The following is an 18,378-nucleotide window of genomic DNA, read 5'->3' on the forward strand; positions in this document are numbered from 1 at the left end:
TGCCTTGAGAGAGTCTTTAAACCTATTTTGCTGACCACCAGCATTACGCTTTCCATTTTTAAGTTCAGAATAGAGTAGTTGCTTTGGAAGACGATTATCAGGCATCAGCACAACATGACCAGTCCAACGAAGCTGATGTTGAAGAATCATTGCTTCAACACTGGTTGAAGCACCTTGCCTTTAATCGCCATTTGTTCCCTCTGCTGACTTCAGCTGTAGCTCAGTGATTAAGCGTTACATGCAGAAGGTCCAGAGAGACCTCCATCTGAATCCCTGGAGAGCTTCTGACAGTCGCTGCGGCACAATATTGAGACAGATGGACCAATGGTCTGACTCGGCCCGAGGCGGCTTCCTGTGTTCCTTCTCTCACACATAGGAGGGGGAAGGCCACTTAAGGGAAGGGCTCTAGCTCAGTGATAGAACATATGCACACAGAAAGTCCTGTGTTCGATTTCCGGCATCTCCAGTTAGGGCTAGGAGGGTCCCCTGCCTGAAAACTTGGACAGGATCCTGCTGATCAGTGTAGAGAAAACCAGAGTAGATGTACCAATGGACTGGCTCTTTCTAAGGCATCTTGCATTCCTATGATGTAGGCCTGCGACATAAAAATATATGGAGGTAGGCTGCAGCTGAGGAAATAACCCACAAAGTAATGGCGCTGACAGGAATAGAGAAAAATGGTTGCTTTTTTCAGCTACCTGACGTGAAGGACATTAAGTTGTTTTAAATGTTGCTTTTAATGCTATAACCCATCCTAGGACTTTAGGGTCAAGGGAGAGTAATAAATGATTTACTGTAATGATGATGATGATGATGATAATAAAAAATAATAATTAATACTTACCTGACTGCTGGCAAGATTGACAGGGGTGTTGATGCCTGCTGATGTTCATTGCTTGTCTTTAGCTGTCTAGTTATATTTTGTTGTACATCCTTGAAAATTAGTAAAAAAAACTTTGGAAACAGAAGCAGAACAGAAGCAAGATCCTGGCACTAGATATCGCATACATACAGACACACACCACCGCTTTCCTTTTTCTTTGCCTATTAAAAAAAATATATTTTAAATGAAGAATTCCCCATAATACAGTAAGATTACAACTACAGAAAATACAAATCAAATAAGTAAAATATGGAGTCCTCTCTTAAAAGTACCGTATTTTTGAGAGCCAGTGTGGTGTAGTGGTTAAGAGCGGTAGACTCCTAATCTGGGGAACCGGGTTCGCGTCTCCGCTCCTCCACATGCAGCTGCTGGGTGACCTTGGGCCAGTTACACTTCTTTGAAGTCTCTCAGCCCCACTCACCCCACAGAGTGTTTGTTGTGGGGGAGGAAGGGAAAGGAGAATGTTAGCCGCTTTGAGACTCCTTAAAGGGAGTGAAAGGCGGGATATCAAATCCAAACTCCTCCTCCTCCTCTTCTTCTTCTTCTTCTTCTTCTTCTTCTTCTTCTTCTTCTTCTTCTTCTTCTTCTTCTTCTATAAGACGCACCAGACCACAAGACGCACCTAGTTTTTGGAGGAGGAAAACAAGAAGAAAAAAATTCTGAATCTCAGAAGCCAGAACAGCAAGAGGGATCGCTGCACAGTGAAAGCAGCAATCCCTCTTGCTGTTCTGGCTTCTGGGATAGCTGCGCAGCCTGCATTTGCTCCATAAGATGCACACACATTTCCCCTTACTTTTTAGGAGAGAAAAAGCGAGTCTTATAGAGCAAAAAATATGGTAATTCTCAGCCCTTACCACTCACAGAGAACAGTAGCTCCTGCTCCTCCCAGCGCTGACCTGGGATATTTCCTTTCTCCTCCAAGTCTGAGAGACCCGACATTTCCCTATCTTTCACCCAAGGTCCTCCATCGGCCACAACTGACCACACTTCTATATGATTCATACGTATAAAATGGCTCTGTGGATTAGGTTGTTAATAACGTCTTCTCTGCTAGGATGGAAAGAGGCCTCCGAACCCAGCCTTCTGGTGGGTGGATGACCAGAGCAAAGAGGTGAAGTGGAGCTTTGAGGAGCTGGGAGTCTTATCCCGGAAAGCTGCCAACATGCTGAACGATCCCTGCGGCTTACAGACGGGCGACAGGGTCATGGTGGTTCTTCCAAAGGTTCCTGAATGGTGGCTGGTGAATGTGGCTTGTATCCGGACAGGTCAGTCAAGATTCGGGGGAAGAAAAGAGGGGGGACCCTCCCCAGAAAAAGTTTTCCCCAGTGAGAAGATTTAGCAGTAGACAAATATTCTCCACTAACAGCTTGACAAGGGACGCAGGTGGCGCTGTGGGTTAAACCACAGAGCGTAGGACTTGCCAATCGGAAGGTTGGCGGTTCGAATCCCCGTGACGGGGTGAGCTCCCATTGCTCAGTCCCAGCTCCTGTCAACCTAGCAGTTCAAAAGCATGCCAGTGCAAGTAGATAAATAGGTACCACTCCAGCGGGAAGGTAAACAGCGTTTCCGTGAGCTGCTCTGGTTTGCCAGAAGTGGTTTAGTCATGCTGACCATGTGACCTGGAAGCTGTACGCCGACTCCCTCGGCCAAGAAAGTGAGATGAGCGCCGCAACCCCGGAGTCGGTCACAACTGGACCTAATGCTCAGCGGTCCCTTTACCTTAATAGCTTGACAAAAAAACAGCAACACAATTTGCGGGAAAATTGGGAGGAAAGGGAATGCGTTGCAGGATTCTCAGCTAAAGAATCCATGACATTGTACTCTTTGGGTTTGGTCAGACAACCAGCTACAGATCCACCTAACAATTTACATTCGTTCAACCCCACATTTTACCAGTTTCCTTGAAAAAATACCATGGGGAACATTGTCAAAAGCAGGCATCCCCAAACTCAGTCCTCCAGCTGTTTTGGAACTACAACTCCCATCATCCCTAGCTAACAGGACCAGTGGTCAGGGATGATGGGAATTGTAGTCCCAAAACAGCTGGAGGTCCGAGTTTGGGAATGCCTGGTCAAAAGCATTACCGAAATCAAGATTTCAGTTTTAAAATAAATTACTGTGTGGGAGGGAGAAGGAGCTGCAGAAGCGATGAAACCTATGTGCTCCCTTCTTTCATTTCCTGGCTAGCTTCAGATGTCTGCATTTTTTAGAACGGATCAGTATTTTATTTATTTATTCACTGCAGGGGTGGGAAACCTCAGGCTTGGGAGGCAAGCATGGCCCTCTAAGCCTCTCTATCTGGCCCTAGGAATTCTCCCTGGCCACACCCCCGGACGTGTCCTTGAACTCCCACGATGCCTCTTGCTTGTCTGGAAAGAGGATCTAGAGGGGTGTGAGAATGTGTGGAGTTTGCAGGTTTTGCTCTTCCCACTTAAGCCCTTGGCCACACCCACCAATGTCAGGTGTCCCTCAGACAGGAATGTGACCCTTTGGCTGAAAATGACCCCCATATCTGTTTAGCAGGGTCTAAGTTGCCCCTCTTCCTCCTCAGAATGTCGGGACTCTAAAAATTGTTCCCCTGCCATTTTCTCCACACATGAGGAAGGTTAGGCTCAGAGATAGTGACTCGCCCAATGAGTCACCCAGCGAGTTGGACAACTTATTGGGAATTTTTACCTTGGTCTCCCCAGAGGTAGTCCAACAGTCTAGCCCAGGAATGGGGAACTACAACTCCCATCAGCCCCTAACAGCTAAAATAAGAGAACCCAATGATGATTGCTTGGTGGAAGAGTGGAAGCCTCTTTTGGATTGTGGAAATAAATATTATAGTATGATAAATCCATGATCAGGATTTGAACTATGTGGAACAGAAGGAATTAAAGATGATTGTATTGTTGTTATGATATAAGAGAGAGGAGATAAGGTGCAGCATAGGGGAGAAATAATAAAAAAAACACCATGGAAAACAGGGTGGGAAGTCAGTAAAACAAAATAAAAATTCATTGTGTATTGGAGTGTATATTAAATTTTTGAAATTTAATAAAATATAAATGAATAAAACAACAACTCCCACCAGTCCTGGACATTGACCATACTACTTCTTGGGGCTGACAGAACATCTGAAGGACCCAAAGTTCTCCATAGCTGCTCTAACCACTACACCACCTTAGAATGAGACACCACTGTGTGTGCAGCCTCCCCAAGCACGGAGACTTTCTGGGTTTCCTGCTCACAACATTCTCTGCTTCTTTTCTAGGCATTGTTTTCATCCCAGGGACGCCCCAGTTAACCGCCAAAGACATCTCCTACAGGCTCCAGGCTTCCAAAGCCAAATGCATCGTGGTCAGCGACGCCTTGGCCCCCGCAGTGGACTCGGTCCTGTCTGAATGCAAGTCTCTGAAAACCAAGCTTCTTGTGTCCGACAGCAGCAGAGATGGCTGGCTGAACTTCAGGGATCTCGTCCAGTAAGCATTGCAACAGACCTGAATCGATAGCAGTAGAGATATTATTTAGATCAGTGGTCTGCAGCTGGTCCAGATTAAGACCCAGGTCTGACTTCCCAAGCTGCAACATGGGATCCGTTTTCACTTTTGATTTATACTTAATAGCAGACTGGATAGCCCATCAGACTGGGTGAGGCAGCTGCATCAGGCAGCATCCCCCAAGGGGCGGCGTGCCTTTTCTGCCACCAGTCTCCCTGGCCCCTAGAGGCAGAGAGGAGCTGGCAGCAGAGCTCTCCTCCTGCCGAGTTGGTGAGAGGGGAGGCATTCAGCCACTGGGAGAGCAGGGTTCGAATCCCCACTCAGCCATGAAGCTCAGAGGGTGACCTTGGGCTAGCTACCTGTTATGTACTGAAGTTCTCACCCTGGGCCAGCAGGGGGATACTGTAGATAGCTATGCAAATAAGGGATCGAAAGTGACGTTCAGTGATTGGATAGTTTTAGAAAATTGTTACAGTTACGTTGTACTGGAGCTCTATATAAGCAGGCTGACTGAACCCTTCAGTTCAGTTCTGTCCTGGCCTGTGAATAAACAAGAGCTGTTTGAAGAATCGCTGTGTCGTCTGATATGTTCACCCACAACTTAACACTACCGTCTCTTAGCATAACCTACCTCACAGATTGTTGTGAGGATGAAATGGAGAGGAGGAGAACCATGCACACCACCTTGAGATCCTTGGAAGATAAGGGTGGTACATAAAGTAGTACCATAGTGTTTTCTGCCTATGGTGTGGATGTGGCCAATGACCCACTGGATTTCTGCCAAGGGTTACCGAATGGGTGCAGGATTCCAGCTGCTAGGTTCTGCTCATGATGTGTGTGTGTGGCTGCTGTGGAAGGGGAAAGTGTTGCCTGTCAATGCCATGCGATGTGATTGCTTTTTAAGATCAGCGCCTTCCGACCACGACTGCGCAAAGACCAAGAGCGAGGACACAATGGCCATTTACTTTACAAGCGGAACCACGGGAGCTCCCAAAATGGTGGAACATTCCCACTGCTGCCACGGCATTGGATTGATAACTGCCGCCAGGTAAAACTTAAAAAGTGCTATGGTAGCAAAAGCAGGGAATGGATGAGTCATAATAATAATAATAATAATAATTTATTATTTATACCCCACCTATCTGGCTAAGTTTCCCCAGCCACTCTGGGTGGCTCCCAATCAAATGATAAAAACAGTACAGCATTAAATATTAAAAACTAAATATTAAAAATTAAATATTAAAAACTAAACAGGGCTGCCTTCAGATGTATTTTAAAGATAGGATAGCTGCTTATTTCCTTCACATCTGAAGGGAGGGTGTTCCACAGGGCGGGCGCCACTACCGAGAAGGCCCTCTGCTTGGTTCCCTGTAACCTCACTTCTTGCAATGAGGGAACCGCCAGAAGGCCCTCGGAGCTGGATCTCAGTGTCCGGGCTGAACGCTGGGGGTGGAGACGCTCCTTCAGGTATACACGGCATTCTGGATTGGGCCTTTCCTTTGGGATCCTCTAATGATAGGGGTGGGGAATAGGATTGGGCTGCTGAGCTATATTCTAAGCCCTTCCCCTGGTCAGTAGGGATGGAGGAAGAATACGATTTGGCTTTTAAAGGATCTACACTGGTATCTTCTCAACATTATTAAATAGAGTGTTTTGTAATGCTTAGTGGCAGTTTTCCATTGTTGGTGGCTCGCTGCTCTACAGTTCACCACCTGTATGGACTTTGCACTTTTTAGCCGACTCACCTTCTGCCTCCTTCAGCCTGATTTGCAGCACTTTTGCTGAGTCATCCTGTAACCTGCTTCCCAGAGTCCTGATGCCCCGAGTCAGCAACTGGTTCCCCATCTTCTGCTCCTTTTCCACTTACATAGGCGCTGCATGGATTTGTCTCCTTCGGCTATATTCTGGAATACGTCGGACCCAGGATGGATTAAGACGACCTGGAGTGGTATTTTCGGTCCGTGGCTCAATGGGTCGTGCGTCTTTGTACATCGCCTGCCGCAATTCGAACCCGCCAGCGTACTGAACGTAAGCGTGCAGGGCATTGCAGTTCCCTTGACGATGGTTCAGAAACGTCAGTTGACCCTAAATGCAGCAACCGAGTTACTGATTGTGGTTCTGCTTGGAGCTTGTACAGTGGTACCTTGACTAAATTGCAGTCTATAAGTCTGTTTTGGACTAAGTCCAATTGCAACCCGGAAATGAGTGCTCCGGGGTGAGTCTTTTTTTGACGTAAGTCGGGCCCTGCTGCAGCTTTAGGGGTTGCTTTCCATCGTCTGGTTCCCATTGAGGGTGTTTCGTTTGTTAATTGAGTCCCTCGCTGCTAATCAGAGGCTTCCTGTTGAGTCTGCCAGCTGTTGAGTCCTGAGCACTCACGCAACACAGTGATATTTGGAGGTTTTGTTTTTGCTATTTTTTTGTGGTTTGGTTTGTGTGGCTTTTTCAGTTTTTTGACTGTGACTTCGTTTTATGGGACTGACCTGTGACTGGCTTGTGACTTCGTTTTTGTGACTATGTGGAACCCAGTTCAGCTACTGGTTGATTGTGTGACTGCAGAAATGGATAAAAGCCCCCCATCCAAACAATGACTATCATTATGTTATTTCCCCCCCCCCCCATCATACAGTGGTACCTCTGGTTACATACGCTTCAGGTTACAGACTCCGCTAACCCAGAAATAGTGCTTCAGGTTAAGAACTTTGCTTCAGGATGAGAACAGAAATCACATGGTGGCGGTGCAGCAGCAGCAGGAGGCCCTATTAGCTAAAGTGGTGCTTCAGGTTAAGAACAGTTTCAGGTTAAGAACGGACCTCCGGAACGAATTAAGTACTTAACACGAGGTACCACTGTATTTATTTTGTAGTACAGTACATTGATTATTGCCTTCATTTTATGGATCAATGGTCTCATTACAGTAAAATTCCTGTTAAATTGCTGTTTTAGGGGGTGTTTTTCATTGTCTAGAATGGATCAATCCATTTTCAATTACTTTCTATGGGAAAGCACGCCTTGTTTTAAGTCTGCTTTGTTTTAAGACCGGACTTCCGGAATGGATTATGGTCTTAAATCAAGGTACCAATGTATATAAATCCTGTTTTAAAACAGCTGAACTGGTTGCACATTTGTCTTCAGGGCCCAATTCAAAGTGCACTTGTTGGTGATTGAAGCTAATTTGTCTAAGGAGAAGATCTTTATCTGTTGTGAGGCAGATGTTTAACCAGCATGCAAGAAATCTCGCCCAGGCTACGGGCTCTACCTTGTGTTGACCTCCCTCTAGACACAAGGCTGCATAGGGTACACAATATGGGACAGCAAAAATCTTAAGAAGGAAAGCTGTCTGCACACGGTCTACCAGCTGGAAAAACCCTGGCAGCCAGACTGGAATTCTGTAGAGAAATTGAGCGTTGAAGACCTTGAGGGCAGAGGGGATATGCGAATTACCTCTTGTTATAAAGAAATGCATTATGGACTGCATAGATAAGGTACAGCAACTTGGGCTGTCAGTGGAATTTTTGTGATCAATGTCCGCACCATCTACCAAGGCTATAATAAAAACTAGGTTGTGGGACATTGAATGCCAGGAACTAACAGCAGCAGCAGAGAAAACATGTTCCCCTCTTAACTTTTAACTTTCTTGGGCATATGAAATTGACCACAATTATTTTGAATTTTTGCTTAATCCTCAAGAAAGAAGGGCATTTTCGCTGGCCAGGTTTTAATTCAAATCCTTCAAACCTCCTATGGGGAAGGTTCTTGGGAATGGCGGAAGGAGAAAGAATTTGCCCATGTGAAGACCATCAGGTGGAAACTCTTACACATATGGTTCTTAAATGTAAACTATATGTTGATCTCCGCCAGCAGTTCCTAGATCAACTCTGCATCCCCAAATGGAAACCAGAGTTAGAGGTCCTACATTTTCTATTATTGGGGAATAATCAGGAGCTCACCAAGTTAGCGGCTAAATATCTTTATCTGGTTTTTTGTCGTCGAAACACATTGCAGACGTCTGATCTCCCTGGAGACCTAGAGATGTAATGTTAGACTGCTTTGCCTCTTTCATTTGACAAATGTTTTGTGTCACTGGGAAGGCGGTAATTCCGTATTGATTTGCTATGGATGTTTGTACGTGATGCCAGTAAAAGGTTTGATGATCTTGATTGTCTCTATCTAGACTCTTGCCCGATACCCAATCACCACGTTCTGCACAGCTCCTACAGGATTCCGTATGTTGGTGCAGCAGGATCTTGCCAGGTACTTCTCACTGGGCTAACTGGAAAAGCGAATGCAAGGGGAAATGTCCTGTGTGAGCTGATGGGTGCCCTCCAGATTGTTGCCCTTGGGAGGCTTTGTGTTTCTTGGGCTGATGGGATTCTCCGTCCTCAATCTAGGAAATGCATGTGAAAATGCATGTGTGTCACTGCTAAGAGAGCAGCATCTGTCCATATATGGAGAAGGGTCAGAGGTCAGAAGTGGAGCATCTGCTTTGCATGCAGAAGGCCCCAATCCTCAGCACCTCCAAGTAGGGCTGGGAGACACCCCTGTCTGAAACCCCGGAGAACTGTTGCCAGCCAGTGAAAACAATACTGAGTGAGATGGGCCAGTGGGCTGGCTCTGTTAAGGCAGCTCTCTATGTTCATCAACTTCCTGTAGGATAAATAGTGGTGTTTTTTTTCCAGATAGTGCTGTGTTTCCATTTTAAATCATGGAGGTTTTGGGGAGAGTATGGCTGAGTGAGCAGGAACACTTCCCGCTGCAACATTTTGTTGCAGTCATGGGTGTCCATGGGTGGGGCGGGCAGCTGCTGCCCCTGGATGGATCATAACCCCTAGGTTCCTACCTTTCATTTTAAAAAAAACAAAAAACCTGAGACAAAACATACAGGCAACATTCTCTCTCTCTCTCTCTCTCTCTCTCTCTCTCTCTCTCTCTCTCTCTCTCTCTCTCTCTCTCTCTTTAAAATTAGCCTGATCATCGCTTTCAGTTTCACTTTGTCTGCCCCCTACCCCTGCCCTGAAAAATTATTGTAGGCACCCATTTGTGCAAGCCTCACTTGGGGGTTTACTAATTGTCGCCATTTCTTATCAAGCTACAAATTCCCAAGCTTGGAGCATTGTGTGACAGGAGGGGAACCGCTCAACGCAGAGGTGTTGCAGCGATGGAAAACCCACACAGGGGTGGATATCTATGAAGGCTATGGACAAACAGAAACAGTATGTTTATCTTTTTTCTGGCGTGGCTGGGCATCTGGCAAACTCACCACAATGCAGTTGATAGATCTTTTAAATCAAGGGTGGTTTGGGGAAGGCCTTTTCAGCCCCGCCTTTTCTGAGGAAACTTCCGGGGGCTGCATGCCAGTGGGCTGAGTAGGAAACACAAAAATTGTCTCTGTATAGGAGGCTGGTTTCCGCATACATTTCTGTAGCCCTTTTGCTCCCAGACAAAAAACTGTGTCTATCTATATTTCCTTTCTGTCTTTGTTTTGAAGCAGCTGGGGGGAGCAAAGGCTTGCATTTGGGAATTCAGGACTCTGCGTGACAAAGTGAGAAGCCATGATGGCTTAAGGGTTTTCAGGACGCTCCTGACATTTTGGGGGCAGTTGGAGACTAGGCAATATTTTCTGCTCAAGCAGCAATGGAGAGGGCTTATTACCCTCCCAAACTAGTGAGAACTCCCAAATGTTATTTGGCTTTGTTTTTTTTCTCTTCTCTTACAGGTAGCCATCTGTACGAATGTTAAAGGGATAAAAATCAAACCGGGCTCCATGGGAGTGGCGTCTCCACCATATGATGTCCAGGTACAAGGACGAATATAAACTTACCAGACTGGTGTCCGTCTGAAGACTGGGCAACCTGTTTATTGAGCACTCGCCTTGATTTGTTTGTACAGAGTTTGCAGGGAGGTTAAATGCTGTTTACTGAGTGTTCATTCTACTTTGTTGTGAGGTGGTTGGGCAACACTGCATCAAGGAAGTCCCACATTTTCCAGTGTACAGTGGTGCCCCGCAAGACGAATGCCTCGCAAGACGAAAAACCTGCTAGACGAAAGGGTTTTCCGTTTTTCGATGCGCTTCGCAAGACGAATTTCCCTATGGACTTGCTTCGCAAGACGAAAACGTCTTGCGAGTCTTGCGATTTTTTCCGCTTCCCCCCCTTTTTCTAAGCCGCTAATAGCCTTTTAGCCGCTAAGCCTTTAATAGCCGCTAAACCGCTAATAGTGCTAATCCGCTAAGCCGCTAATAGGGTTGCTTCGCAAGACGAAAAAACCGCTAGACGAAGAGACTCGCGGAACGGATTATTTTCGTCTTGCGAGGCACCACTGTATCTTCCAGTCACTTTCCTTACTTCCAAAACTCTGATTTGGTGGGGCGGGAACGGGTTTCTAAATTGTATTCCATAGAACTTAATGGAAATCACTGGGAACGTATTCCCATCATCACTAATCTAAATATTCTAATTCATTTCCCATTTCTTGATATACTGGCCTATAATGGAACCCTGGTAGCAAGCAGAGATATCCGTCTTAATGGGAGCCATTGAGAACCGAGCCAAACCGTGAAGTGTACCATTCGTGGAGATATGTGTGTGACTTTTAAATCAACACTGGTTGGCTGAAACAATATAAGCGGTTTTTTTACCTTTTGCTTCTACAGATTGTGGATGATGAAGGCAAAATTCAGCCTCCGGGGGTAGAAGGGGACATTGCTATCAGAATCAAACCAAAGCGACCATTTTGCCTTTTCTCACGATACTTAGTAAGTATTATTTTTAGCACGTCAACAACGTGGTGATAGATAGAACAGCTTCACTTTGCAAACAAGCTGAGGACATCAGTTGGATTTAGCTCCAGGTCTAGACTTTTGCTACGTTACAGGGTCCAGTGGTAGTACAATATGCAGTGCATTAATGCTGGATATAGATCTATTTGCATGCTAATCTAAGGTTCAATCCCCAGTGTCTCCAGATAAGGCTGGAAGAGATCTCTGTCTGAAACATTGAAGAGCTTCTGCCAATCAGTGGAGACAATACTAGGCTAGGAGGATCAATAACCTGATCCTATTATAAGGGAGTTTCCTTTGTTCCTGATGCTCACAGCCATGTAGTTCCGCAAACCTGGCTGTTGTCAGGGGTGGGTGTTATCAGGCAGCTGGCAAGGCCCACATCCCAGCATGGGACCCACTGCCAACTCTATTCGTCCTCCTGGCTCTGCTCCTCCTCTGCCTTGCTGTTGCTGCTTCTTCACCTGCCCTCTCCTGTAATGACAAGAGCAAGGAGTTTGAGCAGCATCCTCTGCTCATCTTGCCCTCTTCCCTTCGGGTGGTGGTTTGGTTTAGACTCTGGTGGACAGTACAAGCAAATAGGCTGCAGAGGTAGCAAAGAGAAGGAGGAGGGAGGACCCACTCAGGTAGGGCCGAGGAAGGGAGAGCCTCTCATTCAAGGGCCCACTGAGATCTGGAGTCAGCATTTTTTGTGGCAGTAATCAAACCAAGAGCAAGTCACCTTGCTATTTTGTCTTGGGGAACCATTGCCAAAAGGGACAGACCGACAGGCATCGGTGAAAACGTATTGAACGATGTTTGGTTGTTGTCAGGATAACCCTGAGAAAACCGCAGCCACCGAGCGTGGTGATTTTTATGTCACTGGAGACAGAGGGATTAAAGATGAAGAAGGCTATTTCTGGTTTGTCGGAAGATCAGATGATCTGATTAATTCTGCCGGGTAGGTTCAGTTCGGTTGGCTTCCCCCCTTCGACCTGTGCTATTAAGCGACAAAAGGCGCAGGAGTGACCTCCCCTTCCTTCTGTCTCTTAGGTATCGTATCGGCCCATTTGAAGTGGAGAGTGCCTTGATAGAGCACCCAGCTGTGGTGGAATCGGCTGTGGTCAGCAGCCCAGATCCCGTGAGAGGAGAGGTAACAGAGATTCAGGCAGCCAACACATTCTGTAACACATGATACTCAGCAGCAGAAAGCCACATGCAGTGTGCTTGCTTGGGGAACGTGTAATAAATCTTGGTACATCGCAGCGGTACAGATGGTGTTGTATTTCAGACACATGCCTGAGCAGAGGAGGTATAAAAATGTTCTTGGTGGGCAAACTCACCTCGGTTCATTTGGCTGCAAAACGAAAAGTGAAAAAAACAGTTGCATCCCCAAAGCCCAGTTTTTGATGTTACCAGGATCGCAGTGGGATCTAAATATCCCCTGGAGATCCTGCCAATTTTCTTGAGTTCCTAAATCTTCTTCTCTCCCTGCTCGCTCATCCCTATGGTTAACCCAACATTCAAGGATTGACCTATGTGTGCTTCTAGTTCTTTAAGTGAGGATCCGACTGCTGCTAAGACAGCAACATTCATACTCAAGGGGCTCACAGGCTCAGAGAAACCCCCAAGGTTTGCAGGCATAAAAAACATTTAGGGGGAAAATCCAAAGTGGGGGAAACCTGCTGAGGACTGAGCATGCTTAGTGGGAGATAGAATGGAATTCAGTACCTTGAAAATGGCACCAGCTGGAACTCTGATCAGGAGCATAGAGCACTCCACACAGCAGTATTTTATTTTGGCTAATGAGCAATATCCTATCCCAATCACCCAGTCACACTGATGCCTATTTTTTCTTCTGAGTCATTAATGCATATATGATTGGCATCCCATAGGTGGTGAAAGCCTTTGTCATCCTGTCTTCTGCCTTTATATCGCATGACCCAGAAAAATTAATCAAGGAGCTCCAGGATCACGTGAAAAAGGTGACTGCTCCTTACAAGTATCCTAGAAAGGTAAGTATCTTCTTAGGTCCTAACAGGGAAATTAAAATGGATTGTAGATTCATTGAATATGACTAATTTAGAGTCATTAATTTCAGTGTGTCTATTGTGAAGAGGAATTGACTGGTTTTTAAATTGTTTTGCAAACTCTGAGCTGCTGTGGTAATGAATTAGTCCAAGACTGCAAAAAAAAAAACAAAAAAAAAACCTGAGATGCACTCTCATTTTTTGCCTACCCAGGTTGAGTTTGTCCGGGAGTTGCCCAAAACGGCAGCAGGGAAAATCCGAAGGAATGTACTAAGGAACCAAGAATGGGGAAGAGTGTAGCTTTGGCTGAACATCTGCAAATGAAGAACCTTTGTGCAGTACTGCTGTTTGTCAGCAAAGAGGTTCACTCAAAGAATGTACTTTCCCTTAAGGTTGCTTCTAAAAGTCTCATCTGATTCCCCACTCACCTGAAAATGTTGGACTTGCAGTTTCCCTTCTTTCCAAAGTGGAACCATGATGCATCAGGAACTCTCAATCATTCTGTCTCCTTTTTTTGGAATGAGATTGGGGAACCTGTAGCTCTTCAAGTGATGATCAACTTCCATTGGTCCCAAACAACAACAACAACAATTTTATTATTTGTACTCCACCCATCTGATTGGGTTGCCCCAGCCACTCAGGGCAGCTTCCAACATCTGTAAAAACATAGTAAGACATCACACATTAAAAGGCTTCCCAATACAGCACTACCTTCAGCGGTCTTCTAAAGGTTATATCTCCTCATCTCCTTGACATCTGATGGGAGGGCGTTCCACATGGTGGGTGCCACTACTGAGAAGACCTTCTGCCTGGTTCCCTGTAGCTCCACTTCTTGCAGTGAGGGAACCACCAGAAGGCCCTTGGAGTTGGATCTCAGTTTCTGGGCCAAACGATGGGATTGGAGACGCTCTTTCTGTACTAGGCCCCTGTTTTAGGTTGGACTGAAGCTGAGAGAGAACAACAACCCTGAAATGTTGTTCACTGCTTTTCTCCCCACACTGCATGTTTGGCAGAAAAAGTAATCTGCAATAACCCTGTTGTGTAGCTCACCCTTACACACCTTATGCAGGTTGGACTTCTGTGCTGCAAGAGAACAAGTTACAGCAGGCTTGCAACATAGTCCAAAGTTAATGTTTCAGAAGGAAAGGAGAGGCTGAGGCTGGTATGGATTCCCAGGTTTTTTTAAAACGCAAACCCTTATACATCTCATGTTGCAGGCGGCAGATCTATTTTAAGTTGGCATCTCAGAAATTCTTCCCAGGTTAATGTAAGCACTCAGTTGCATGTCAGCCGACTTTGGCTTGCATGTGGATTGGTTGCAAAAAGTAATGTTCCAAAAATAAAATAATGCTGAATATGCAAGACCCAAGTTAGGGCCATTTTTGCAGCCACCAACAAGTAGAGTGGTGCCTCGCAAGACGAATAGAATCCGTTCAGCGAGTCTCTTTGTCTTGCGGTTTTTTCGTCTTGCGAAGCAAGCCCATTAGCGGATTAGCGCTATTAGCGGCTTAGCGGGCTTAGCGGATCAGCTGTTTAGCGGCTTAGCTGATAAGCGGCTTAGCGGCTTGGGAAAAAGGGGGGGAAAGGAAGAAAACCCCGCAGGAACTCGCAAGACATTTTCGTCTTGCGAAGCAAGCCCATAGGAAATTCATTTTGCGAAGCACCTCCAAAACGGAAAACCCTTTCGTCTAGCGGGTTTTCCGTCTTGTGAGGCATTCGTCTTGCGGGGCACCACTGTAAATATTTTCAGGTGAAACAGGAGATTGTTTTACCAAAAACAATGTCACAAAACTTTTATTTTTGTGCTATCAACTGTGCTGATGTATTTGTAACCTTGGCTTTTGGGGGGGGATATTCCCAAAGGAAAGTTTCTCATTGTACCAAATCAATATTTTGAGTGCTGGAAATAAAGCTATTTCCTAACCTTTATGAATTTTACATTTCTCCAATACTTCTGATTATGATTGCAGAAAGATTTAGACATACTTCAAAAGCTATGGTGCTCAGGCCGCAAAGACTCATGCTTCGCATGTTCCTAAATTTCAAGCTGCTAAAAGGTCAGAGTATATAATTAAGTTCAGAGAAAATGGCTCCAAGTCCCACAAATGAAAATAATAGTTGATCAAGGGATTGGAAGAACCCCCTTGCAAATTATAACAATTGAGGCCTTTTGGTTTATAGAAAAGGCGAGTTAACAGGGGACATGATAGAGGTGTATAAAAATTATGCACTGGTGCGGGGGAAAACAGAGTAGTTTTTCTTCCTCATACGATAATGCAGGGCCATGCAATGAAGACAAAAACTCACCATAGTGTGATGCTTAATTCTTCCTAATTGGTTGTAACCAATGTTAGTTAGAGTAGACCCACTGGCATTAAATGAAGATGAATAACTTACGTCTATTAATTTCAGTGGGCCTTCTCTGAGTAACAGTATGCTACACTGCAATAGTTTTACACACACCTGGCCTGCATTAGATAGTAATTTGTATTACAGTACTTCACTTACTTCAAAATGTCACCAGCATTTTATGTGTTGGGGGCTCTCCTCCTCATTCTGCTGAGGCCCAGGACTTCTGCCTCAAAGTCTGACCCTGATTGTGGTGCCATTGCTCTCTGGCCTGTGCTTGCACAATAAACAGCTGTGAGGCAGCTCAAAGTGCACACACTGGGACATAATCCATGAAGTATGACCTTCAGCACTTTCTCCCTTCCATTTTCACCCACATTTTGCGGAGAGAAGTAAATAATGGGAGCAGCAAGGTGAGGATTAAGATCTGCCACGTACAGGCGGCTTGCTGTTTGCTCTCCCTTGTCCCCAAAGCTACCAACTCTGTACTCATATCTTTATTACTGGGGCAGAGGACCTTTGTATGAATTAGTACTTTCTGTGCTGTATCTATGTACTTTTGTCCTTCCAGGCTGTGATGCTTTAAGGCTTTTAAAAATGTTTTGCGCCTTTTTTTGTTGTTGGTTATGTTTCATTTTTTAAAAAACAAATCAATAAAATAATTGTATGATAGAAAAGGCGCGGAATAAATAATTGGTTAAAGACAAATAACCTCCATGCAACAAACCAGAATGTAATCAGAATGAATCCTCTTTTTTGTATAATCAGAACAAATGGCCTTCCACCAAAAATCCCCCCCCCAATCCTAGGGTTGCCATGTTTCAAAATGTAAAAGCCAGGACACCCCCAGGGTTGTTGAGCTTTTTAACGAAAATGCTCAAAAAACTGCAATTTTTTGGTTTACATGCCAGAGATCCAGGACAGACCAACACCTGGAAATTCCCCCTGGATGTAACTTCCGCCTTTGAAATCCTGGTAATGTCTGGGAAAATCCAGACATAATGGCAGCCCTACCCAATCCATCTTCTTACTCACCACAATTTTCTTGGTGGCCAGATTTTTGGCACAACCCAGTCTGCAGGCCCCTCTGGCATGCTTTTTAACTCTTCTTAGCTGCTTCATCAAGATTTCCTGCTGCCCAGATCTATCTATCTATCATCTATCTATCTATCTATCTATCTATCTATCTATCTATCTATTCCTTCCTTCCTTCCTTCCTTCCTTCCTTCCTTCCTTCCTTCCTTCCTTCCTTCCTTTCTTTCTTTCTTTCTTTCTTTCTTTCTTTCTCAGGGCCTTTTCAGGAGCATCGGACACAGGTGGCAACTGGACTGCAGCCACTGTCTGCAGGCCCCTCAGGTGCCCAGAACAAAACAAAACAAAAACCCATCTCATGCCAGTCCACTTGCTGAAATTGCAAACGCCAGGCTATCAATTCAAGGGACGAGGAATTCTGTGCATTCTGAGACTGAAGAACATAAAGCAAACACTATGGTTGGGTGGGGGACCTGAGCGATTCAGTGCCGCCTCCTTCTGTTTTCTCAAATACTAACTTCAGGTGATGGGAAGGCCTGGCTATCTACTGGAAATGCGCCAAGAGAAACAGAGAAGAACTGCCGACAGTCTAGTTCATTTCTTAGTATTTTCCATGATCAGTACTGCATTCTTCTTGATTTCCCGGCTTCTCCTCTTATCAAAGTTCTGTTACAGGCTCCGTTCACCCTCTGCTTCCCCAGTGTGCATGCGCCCGCCCCGGGCACTGTCAACCTGTCCTACGCCACTGGTGGTTGGTGACATTTAAGCCAGCAGCTTAAAAAGGAGGGCAGGTCACCGTTACCCTGACAGCTCACCCATCACCCTGGGCCAATTATTTAGACCATGTACAGTAACACTAGGGTACATTGATTTATTTATTTTTAAGTTCCCTGATATCAAAAGCCTACAATCTATAGCTTTCAGGAGTCCCACTCTTCATGTTTTAAAATACACTTTTAAATTTATTTTTAATGTTTCCTTTTTTTCCTTTTGCTACTTTGTGGCTTGCTACCCTGGGCTCTTTTAGAAAGGCAGGCCAGAAATCCAATAAAGGAAATAAATATATCTGAAATCACCCATTTGATTAGCATGCCTGGGTCTCTGCAAAGTTGGCATTGCATGGTTTTGTTTCCTGAGGAAGGTTTATATGGCATATGCTAGTAATTTAAATGGGAAATTTATTAGGCAGCTTTTTGGAAGCTGACACGGATAACAGAAATATAGCGGGGGGCGGGGAGGGTGCGTGTAGACTTTAGCTCCGTAACAGCTTTTCCAAAGTTGCTGTATCAGTCGGGTTTTAGGACCCGGCGGGAAACTACTTTGGGGCACAGCGCGGAACTGCGAGACGGATAACAGTTTGCCTGTTGCCATGGAGACGGGGAAAGCCTAAGGCCTGTACTTCTGGTAGGAAATGCACAGCTAAATGGGAAGCCACAGATTCCCGCATTTCGCTTCATTAGCACCTCTATACTTTAACAAAAACAGAGTAAAAGGGAGAGCCTCAATGCTCTATGACTGCAGAGCGGCGCCACTCTATCCCTTGGCGCCTCTATGATAGGAGTAGGCCCAATGCTGTCTGATTACCACCCCCATCATCCCTGGTGGCCAAGCCGGTGGGGGAGTCGTAGTCCGGCAGCACCAGCAGAACCGCAGGTCCACACCCCCCCCCCCGCGGCAGAAAAATAAATAAATGAATAACAATTAAACATGCTAATATTTTCTACCTCTAAGCTTTGTTTCCTATCTCTATGGTGCTTCCTCCGGCGCGTCCCGATGACGCCATCGAAAGGGCGCCGACACGCGAGCCGATGCGGGACAAGCCGTTGACGCCGCCTCCGCGGTTCGCCT

The 18,378-nt window shown here is 45.6% G+C and overlaps 1 protein-coding gene across 1 annotated transcript in view; it reads left to right on the forward strand.

The window, feature by feature from the left end:
- The window catches only part of LOC309357015 (acyl-coenzyme A synthetase ACSM5, mitochondrial-like), a 17,796-nt gene extending 3,943 nt beyond the window's left edge, over positions 1-13,853 (forward strand). The window contains exons 3-14 of the mRNA XM_081888884.1: positions 1,938-2,148; positions 4,140-4,347; positions 5,270-5,413; positions 6,237-6,393; positions 8,537-8,616; positions 9,452-9,575; positions 10,079-10,159; positions 11,015-11,116; positions 11,953-12,080; positions 12,173-12,272; positions 13,015-13,134; positions 13,363-13,853. Of these exons, the coding sequence (XP_081745010.1) occupies positions 1,938-2,148; positions 4,140-4,347; positions 5,270-5,413; positions 6,237-6,393; positions 8,537-8,616; positions 9,452-9,575; positions 10,079-10,159; positions 11,015-11,116; positions 11,953-12,080; positions 12,173-12,272; positions 13,015-13,134; positions 13,363-13,449 (1,542 nt within the window). The 3' untranslated portion in view covers positions 13,450-13,853. The remainder of the gene's footprint in view (positions 1-1,937; positions 2,149-4,139; positions 4,348-5,269; positions 5,414-6,236; positions 6,394-8,536; positions 8,617-9,451; positions 9,576-10,078; positions 10,160-11,014; positions 11,117-11,952; positions 12,081-12,172; positions 12,273-13,014; positions 13,135-13,362) is intronic.
- Positions 13,854-18,378: the final 4,525 nt, after the last annotated feature.

Source organism: Podarcis melisellensis (assembly GCF_964234715.1).
Source record: "Podarcis melisellensis genome assembly, chromosome: 14".
Classification (NCBI taxonomy): domain Eukaryota; kingdom Metazoa; phylum Chordata; class Lepidosauria; order Squamata; family Lacertidae; genus Podarcis; species Podarcis melisellensis.